The sequence below is a fragment of the Aethalodelphis obliquidens genome, unplaced genomic scaffold (assembly GCF_003676395.1).
Source record: "Aethalodelphis obliquidens isolate GAN/ISIS:26980383/991018 unplaced genomic scaffold, ASM367639v1 scaffold4, whole genome shotgun sequence".
NCBI lineage: Eukaryota > Metazoa > Chordata > Mammalia > Artiodactyla > Delphinidae > Aethalodelphis > Aethalodelphis obliquidens.
Window position 1 is genome coordinate 7,763,399 of NW_020837948.1, and position 9,189 is coordinate 7,772,587.

The window sequence follows — 9,189 nt, forward strand, 5'->3', positions numbered from 1 at the left end:
TAGTCCATTGGCAGGCTGCGCTAGCAGCGGCCAAGCTGCGATTTCCTCTTGTCCTGGCAGCCCCAAGCAGGGAAGGCTTTCCTTTACTTCTCCAGGGAAGGTGAATGACCTGGAGGTGGGTCATCCCTCAAAAAGGGGGCAGTTTGAGAGCCAAAACCCTCCCTTCTTCTTTTTTTTTTTTTTTTTTTTTTGCGGTACGCGGGCCTCTCACCGTCGTGGCCTCTCCCGTTGCGGAGTACAGGCTCCGGACGCGCAGGCTCAGCGGCCATGGCTCACGGGCCCAACCGCTCCGCGGCATGTGGGATCTTCCCGGACCGGGGCACGAACCCGTGTCCCCTGTACCGGCAGGCGGACTCTCAACCACTGCGCCACCAGGGAAGCCCAACCCTCTATTCTAGACACCCCATTAACGGGCTTGAGGAAGCAGGTTAGTTTTCCGGGGATTCAGTCCTGGCGTCCACTCTGAAGAAAGCGCAGGTGCGCGGGTGACCCCCTCACCGGGGCTGGGGAGATAGGTGTCCCCATCCCCAGGAAAGGAGGGCAAGGAGATGGACAGAGGAGCTAGCAGGCTGGGGGAGTGCGGAGTGAGGTGAGTAACTATGGGCCAGGGGCGTTTGACTTTCCAGGACAGCTTTCTCCTGGGCTAGCTGGTATGGGGGTGGAGTGGGAGCCGGCGGGGCGGGCCCGCGTTCGCCCCGGGGCGGCGGCGCCAGGCCGGAGGGGGTGGGGAGGGGCAGCCGCCCTGTACTTCCCCTTCGCCGCTAGCTCTACAACAGCCTGATTTCCCCGAAATGATGAGGCGGCGCTGGCCAATGGGCGCCCTCGCGGCTCTTTAGGAGGCGGGGCCCGGCCTGGGCTGGGGGAATCCCGCTAAGTGTTTAGATTTCTCGCCGGCGCCGCTACCCCGGCAGAGCGCGCCACTCCTTCGTCGAGGCAGGACGTGCGCCCGATCCGGGCGGAGCAGAGGCCAGCGGGAGCCGAGCCAAGCCGAGGCCAGCCGTGCCCAGCGGCTCCGCGACCCAGGCATCCTCTGCCTTCTCCCCGCTCCCACCAAGAATCGCGCTCCCCGCGCCCGCTTAGCAGCCCTCACCGCGCCGGGACCCTCGGGCGCCGCCGCTGAAAAGCGCTTGAAGCCGAGGTGAGCCCGCCTTCGACGCAAGGGGCACCGGTGGCGTCGAACAAAAGCGTGCGGGGCATCAGGAAGTGGGGGGCGAAAACCCCAGCCGGGAGAGTGGCGGGCTCGCGGCGTGGCCTGGGCCCCCGCGCGGACTCGGGAAGGCGCTGAAGGAGCGGCAAGCAGCTGCGCGGGGAGGGCGGGCCGCGGCGTGGACCGCCCACCCGGCCGAGGTTGCCCGACCCCGGCCGCTGCCGCAGCTCTGTGTGCGCGAAGCCGCTGGCGGCCTCTGGGTGGCCCTGTGTGTTGGTTGCGCGCATCCACGAGCAGTGCAGGGGACTCGAGTGTATGTCGGCGCGTGGGCGCCCTTTGCTCCCGGCGCCGGCTTTCGGCGGTCCCAGCTCGCGCCCAGGCCCCAGGTTTCAGGTTGTCTATGCAGGTGGCGGGGCCTGGGGCTTGCTGCCCTGGATGGTTGGAGGACCTCCCGGGACCGCGGGAAGAGGCGCCACAGGTGTTCCTTGGGCCACTTCGCCCGAGGAGGGGAACCAGGCCGGAAGGGTTGGCGTCCGGGCCTCTACACTGTGACTGTCAGGGAGGCGTAGAATAGATTTGGGGGGGGGGGGTGTCCAGGATGTAGGGTGACTGCTTGTCCATTAGGGAAGGTGCACATCTAGTGGCAACAACTCAAGCAGGAAAATTTCTTGGCATCAAGAAAAGAAGCCCCTTGCTTCCCAAAGGATTTGAATTTTGGGAGAAAAGTTCTGGTATTTAGATATCTCTGTGTTTTGTCTCTTTTCCTGAACATAAATCTTGAAACACACATGCATGCCTGTCTCCTCCCAAGACTGTCTAGGAGGGGGTGAGGGAAGAAGCATTTTGCTCAAGATGCTGAAAAGATTTGGAGGGTGGTTTTATTCCAGAGAAAGCCCCCTTCCCCATGATTGTAGTACTTGGTATCTGGACGAGGGGAGGGGAGGGTAATTGAATGACCTGGGGTGGGGCAGGGTAGTGCCTAGGGGCTGCTCAACAGACTCCAAACAGGAGCCTTCTGTCTTCTCTTTACAGCCAACATGCCCATCACTCGGATGCGCATGAGACCCTGGCTAGAGATGCAGATTAATTCCAACCAAATCCCAGGGCTGATCTGGATTAATAAAGTGAGTGTTACTCTTTGGGTTTTTCTGCCACTATTTTAACCCATGTTCTTTAGGGGACCAAAGCTCCAGGTGCAGCTCAAAAAGGGAAGTGATAGGGAGCAGGCAGATGTATTTCCTAGTGGATCCTGCAGGGAGTGTACAAGACCCAGCCAGGGCCCCACTGGCTGACTTCTGCCTGCCTCCCGCCTGCCTCCCTGGGCATCCACCTGAAGGCACTGACAGTTTTCCAGCAGCAAGATTCTCCCAGCATCTGCAGGGCCAAAGTTCTGGTCTCTCCTGAGGGAGACCTCTACAAGCACACACAACATTCTAGAGGGCTCCAGTCAGGCAGATAGGAGACAGAAAAGTGGGCACTGCTGGTAGGAAGGTGACTGGCTCAGCAGTTGACCCAAGAATTAACCTTGCACCAGTTGTCCAGACCCAAGAGGCCTCTTGCTGGTGGTGCACAAAGAACATAGACCCTGCAGACTTAGCAGTAATAATAGTATTTATAATAACAACTAATGCTTACTGTACACTTACTATGAGCGAGCATGGCACCATGTTATGTTACTTACATTGTGTCATTTAATCCTCAGCATAGCCCTGTGAGGTAGATTCTATTAATATCTCCATTTTCAGATAAGGAAACTGAGGCACTGAGAAGTAGATGATGAGATCACACAAAAAGGGATAAAGTCCAGATGTGAACCTGAGCAGTCTGACTCAAAAATCCATACTGTTAACCACCAGTAATGATAACAGTGAGACCTTAGCTTTTATATTTGTTACTGTGTTTTTTTCATTTCACGGAAGAGAAAACAGTGAGGGACAAAGAGGTATAGTGACAAAGCCAGGGTCACACAGGTAGTCATCATCCAAGTCTGGCCCTGGGCTCCCACAGGTATATGGCCAGGACCCCCTGTGTAGGAGCCAGTGGTCGCAGTTGTCCTGAGCAGCCCCATCTAATGAACTGACTTCTCACTTCCATGTTGGGGCTGACAAGTCTGAGAGAAGCATCCCAGGGTACTCTGTATGGGTCCTAGCACATCTGTAATAGGCAGAAGGAGGTCTTTGCTGAGCTGATGATGCCCTAGCTCATCAGAACCCAGAGCCCCTTCTGAAAGATCTAGTGATGGAGTAGCCTGTTTAAGCCATTCTCAGGATGGGTCAACCCAAGCCAGATGTCAGGGTGAAAAGGGGAAGTCAGCCTTTTCCCAGATCTGGGGGGCTGGGCAGATTCAGGCCAAAAGCCTGTGGTCTCTGAGCTGACACGGTCTTACATGTATGTGTGCTTGTGTGCTGTATAGGAGGAGATGATCTTCCAGATCCCATGGAAGCACGCTGCCAAGCATGGCTGGGACATCAACAAGGATGCCTGTCTGTTTCGGAGCTGGGCCATTCACACAGGTGTGTGCCCTGGACTCCAGCTTTAAGAGGGGCAGGGAGGAGATAAGGGGAGGCACTTCTCAACACAGAGGCTCTTCACTGGGGTCTCTGAGCTCCCTGAGATGTTGTACAGAATTCGGGGGTGGGCAGGGAGCAGACCTGTGTTTTTGGGGAGAGGGTTCATCATTTCAGCACGTTCACAAAGGAATTTATGAAGCCAAAATCTTAGAAAGTGTGGCTTCTTCATGGAGTTTGTGGCTAGATTAAAGTTCTCCCTGGCAAAAGCAGTTGTGAGCACGGACACTGAAAGAGATCCAGGCCTTCCTTTTTCTTGATGTTGACCAATAGTCCTGGGTCCAAGGCCCCTCTGGTTAGCAGCCTCTTTTTTATCCTTCAGGGATGGGGCTCTTGGCCCATCTCGGACCAGTCAGCCCACCTATCAGTAAATATTCTTTGATGCCTGCTCTGTGTCCATTCCCCTGTTTGGAACTATCAAATAAGCCCCAGTCCCTGCCGTCTGGCTGCTGACAGCCAAAGGGAGACTGGGCATGATCTGTGACAAAGATAGCACTTTGGGGCTTGGGCTCTCTAGTGCTTCTGGCTAGGCCCTTTGCTGAGGCTTGCTGGATGTATTTGAGCCAAGTCTGGGCATTTGAGAAGCCCAGGGCCTGCACAAGTGTCACCCAGGAATACCTGCTGGTTTGACCATTGTGGATCTCTGGCAGCATGAGAGCTCAGGGGTACTCTTGTCTTTCTCCTCCCAAGCCAGGGCACAGCTGAGGATCCCCACCTATAGTCCTGATGATACTCTTCACTTTCCTGCCCACTAGGCCGATACAAAGTAGGGGAAAAGGAGCCGGATCCCAAGACATGGAAGGCCAACTTTCGCTGTGCCATGAACTCCCTGCCAGATATCGAGGAGGTGAAGGACCAGAGCAGGAACAAGGGCAGTTCAGCTGTGCGGGTGTACCGGATGCTCCCACCCCTCACCAAGAACCAGAGGAAAGGTATGCAAGGGCTCTGGGTCCTGGGAAAGCCCTCAGGGAGAGAGGGAAGGAGGAAGGAAGTCAGCTGGGGCTGGCATGCCTGCCTGTACCAAGGTTGACAGCCTATCTTCCCCACAGAGAGAAAGTCCAAGTCCAGCCGAGATGCTAAGAGCAAGGCCAAGAAAAAGGTGAGTATGATCCTAAGCAGCTAGCCTTTGGTCACCTGAGAGTCAAGGGTGGGCAGCAGAAGGAGTGCCCCAGCAAGCCTGGGCCTAAGCTTCTTTCTCCTTTTACAGTCATGTGGGGAATCCAGCCCCGATACCTTCTCTGATGGACTCAGCAGCTCCACCCTGCCTGATGACCACAGCAGCTACACAACTCAGGGCTACATGGGGCAGGACTTGGACGTTGAACGGGCCCTTACTCCAGGTAAGGTGGGCCGGGTCTGGCAGGGGACCACATAGGTTGGTGGGATGGCTCTTTCTCTTGGGTCTAGGGGGCACCGGGCTTGTAGATGGTGACCTGTTGGAGCAGGCTGCGAGTTGGGGGGGGATGCTGGGTGTCCTGGCAAACTAAGAAAGCACACAGCTCTGACCCTCAGTTTCTGTTGTCCTGAAGCACTGTCACCGTGTGCCGTCAGCAGCACCCTCCCCGACTGGCGCATTCCAGTGGAAATTGTGCCAGACAGCACCAGTGACCTGTACAACTTTCAGGTGTCGCCCATGCCCTCCACCTCTGAAGGTTCGTGCCTCCGGGGCCTGGCCTGCCTGCCTGACTGTTGGGATCCAAGGAGGGGTTTCCTGAGGGAGAAAAGATGGTCAGAACTCCACCCGGCACTGAGCTGACTGGTGGGCTGGAGAGAAGAGGGAAGAGGTGGGAAGAGGTGTGGCTTCAGGGTTCAAGAGGCTGAGTCACAAGGACAGTGTTCTGTTCTGGAATCTTCATGGAAGGCAGATATCCACTGGGAGGCCAGCGTGTGTGTGCGCATGTGTGAAGGGGTAGGGGGACTTGGTGGGGCTGGCACTGCAGGGTGAGCCTGGCTGACCTCAGCCAACCTCTCTGCTGTTCCCCATCCACAGCTGCAACAGATGAGGATGAGGAAGGGAAGTTAACTGAGGACATCATGAAGGTAAAGCCCCTTCCTTCCTTCTTCAGTGCTCTTTTGAGGTGGCTACTTCTCAGTGAGGGGAGAGAACCAGTGAGAGCTTCCAAGTTGGAGGGTAGGCAGTTGCTGCTGTGACCTGTCTGCTTGCACGGTCCTACAAGTGTCACATCCATGTGGCTGGGGACCACTGACCTCTTTGGCTGGTGGGAAAGACACTGTGGAAGTGGGGGCAGGAGGGAGGCTGGGTTTCTGACATGCTGTCCTAGGGCCTCAGATAGCTCTGAGTCAGCCACCATCAGTGCCGGGTCCCTGGCCCGTGTCCTCCGCCCTAACATGCCCCAGTCCTGTTAGTTTGGGAAATGCACATCAGGTTTCAGTAATCAGCCTTTGGGATCTGTAATATGATGGCTTTTCTTTTTTTAAGCAAATTATTCTCCAGGTTTTTTTCTGCTTCAGTTTTTAAAATAAATGTAAAAAAGTTTTTGAAGTAGCTGTACCCAGGCTGTGTTCCATCAGCACAGAAAATGGAGACATGGGCATAGTTCCTTATCTCTACCTGAAATTTCTAGGCATCTTTTCTTGACTTAATATGTGAACCATTGCTTTAAGCCACACTCCCGGTTGGTATGTCCTTACCCAGTTGAGAGGGAAGTCTTGGAGATTCTATGCCAGAAGGTAGATGTGGGAGTGTCAGCCCAGGGCAGACTCTCACCTCCCAGGCCCCTATCCTAACTGCACTCCACGTCTATATCCATTTGAGAATGTGAAAAGGGCCAAGGATGTGATCCTGGCTGGGAAGTGTTGGCTCATTGAAGGCAGGACCAGAGGGTGAGTCTGTACTGGAAGTGAGCCGATGGCTTCTTATTTATCTGTCCCCAGCTCTTGGAGCAGTCAGGGTGGCAGCAGACAAGCGTGGATGGGAAGGGGTACCTGCTCAATGAACCTGGGGCCCAGCCCACCTCTGTCTATGGAGACTTCAGCTGCAAAGAGGAGCCAGAAGTTGACAGCCCTGGGGGTAAGAAGACCCTGGATCCATATGGTTTCTCAAAGAAGGGAAAACCAGGTAGCGGGTGGGGAAGGCTTAGGGGCAGGGCCAGAGAGCAGCAGAGGTAAAGCATCCTTGTTAAATTCATCTGGGTACAGACAGCTTGCAAATTGGCTGCTCCTTCCAGGCCCTCAGGTTTGCCTAAGATTGAGGTTGCCATGGGGCGGACAGCAGAGGCTGCTGTGTCTGTGGCCTTCACGGATAGGGCTGGAGGGTTGGGGGGAGAACACACCTGCCTCCCCACCCCCAATCCTCACACAACCTTCTTCACATCTTCTAGGGTATATTGGGCTGATATCTTCAGATCTGAAGAACATGGACACCAGCTGGCTGGACAGCCTGCTGCCCCCAGTCAGGCTGCCCTCCATCCAGGCCATTCCTTGTGCACCATAGGTGGGCCCCTGGCCCCCTTTTACTTCTCTAGGCAAGCAGGACCTGGCATCATGGCGGCTGTGGTGCAGAGAAGCAGGAATCCTGTGGCCCCTTGATACGATAAAGTGTAACCCCACTGCTGACCAGGGATGGGGCTTTCCTCCTTGGGACAGTGGCCTCTGGGGGTCCGGCAGGCCAGGGTCTGGGCTTGTCTTGTGGGGTAAAGCTGGCCCTGCCTCCTGGGAAGATGGCGTTCTGAGACTGGTGTGTCAGGTGGAGGTCTCAGACGGGAGTCAGCCTCCAGCTTTTCCCTCTGAGCCCAGCTGCCTGGAGAGGGTCTTGCTGTCACTGAGCTGGCCCAAGGGAACGGACCAGTGACCTCAGAAAGCACAGCACCAACTCCAGGGCTGGCTCTGCACTAAGAGACAATTGCACTAAGTGAATCCTGTTCCCAAAGAACCACCTCCCTTCGTAGCTGAGCCCTGGGGACTGTTCCAAAGCCAGTGAAATGTGAAGGAAGAATGGGGTCCTGTGGGGACAGTGCCCCCTCTGCCTCAGAGGAGCTCTGCCCTGCTCCCTGCTTAGGCTGAGGGGATTGTGAAAAAACCTGGCACTTTTTCTTGTGGACCTTGCCACATTGCTGATCAGAGGTGTACACTAACGCTTCCCCCAAGCTCTTGGCCTTTGTGTTTATTTATACTGTGCCTTGCTCTGCACCCACCTGCCCCCTCAGGCAGGCCCCAGCAGCCCCCAGCAGGCCCAGGGAGGCAAGTGTGAGTGTGACTTTTAAAATTGGAAACATCATCTGACCACTAAGTCATGTGTGACCACACATGTACATGTGTGTAAATATGTACATTTGTCTTTTTATAAAATGTTAATTGTTTATAAGTGGTGTGGCCTTTTACTTAGACATAAATTATAGATTATTTTACTTTTTGTAGACACATTCTGATGGACTCATTGTTGGCATCCTGCCTGAGCTTGCCTTTGGGGTGAGCAGTGATGTGCACCTATTGTGAAATCCTTTCAATTATGTTCATAGAGAAGGTGGCAGGAGAAGGGACAGTCATGGCACAGGCATATGCTCATGTAAATATAGTCACTTGCCCATGGCTTTATAGCCAGAGCTATGAGTTGAACTTGGGCTCCTGGGGCCTGGGGAGTGTTAGGTTTTGAGTTCTTCTGAGGAATGTGCCGTAGACTCGAATGTCCTGCTAAATTCAAATGCAGGTGTACTCAGGTGCTACTCCAAAAAGTTAACAATTGGCACAGCATGGTCACTGGCGATCAGAACAGACACCAGCCCCCAAAAGGTTCCCGCGACCTGCTGTGCCGCCAAGCAGTACTTGCTGTCCATTTGCTGCAGTGACAGGAATGTTCTCTCTCTGCAGTGTTCACTGCAGTAGGCAGCGGCACACCTACATGTGCTAACCGAACACTTGAAATGTGGCCAGTGCAGTGGAGGAACTGGATTTTTTAATTCTTTTTTTTTTTGTCTGCGCCACGAGGCATGCGGGATCTTAAGTCTCCTGATCAGGAATGGAACCTGTGCCCCCCTGCAGTGGGAGTGTGGAGTCCTAACCACTGGACCACCAGGGAAGTCCCTGGAATTTTATTTATTAAAATTTTAAAAGTCATATGTGGCCAGTGGCTACCATATTGGACAGTACAAGTCGATACTGGATTGGGAGCAGATTTGAGGGGGAGGGCCTGGGGTGGTTGGAGGACACTGGGGACAGGGGCTTGAGGCTAATTTACCTGACTGTTCAAAAGTATTTTACTATTTTGACAGCCAATAATAACTGGTGCTGAATACCAGCCTGCAGTGTGCTGTGAAACAGCTCCATGCACAAATGTGTTAGGAAAACCGTGGATGACCTTACATGAAGCAGGCTTCCTTCTTCCACATCTTTTCAGGGTTCTGGCTGGGCTAATAGAGATTCACAGCATCTCTGTGAAGGGATATCTTTGATCAGAACAGTGTTTCTGAAAACCACAGGTTGGGAATCACTGATATATTGGCAATGAAGGGTCTCAGA

The 9,189-nt window shown here is 54.5% G+C and overlaps 1 protein-coding gene across 1 annotated transcript; it reads left to right on the forward strand.

Annotated features, from left to right (window-relative positions):
* Nucleotides 1–855: 855 nt before the first annotated feature.
* On the forward strand, nt 856–8,038 carry IRF1 (interferon regulatory factor 1). The gene is made up of 10 exons (XM_027098000.1): nt 856–1,138; nt 2,180–2,271; nt 3,561–3,660; nt 4,470–4,646; nt 4,764–4,813; nt 4,922–5,054; nt 5,244–5,366; nt 5,705–5,754; nt 6,610–6,745; nt 7,056–8,038. Exons 2-10 carry the CDS (start codon nt 2,185–2,187, stop codon nt 7,166–7,168), a joined length of 969 nt encoding a protein of 322 aa, XP_026953801.1. The 5' UTR covers nt 856–1,138; nt 2,180–2,184; the 3' UTR covers nt 7,169–8,038.
* The last annotated feature ends 1,151 nt before the right edge of the window (nt 8,039–9,189 follow it).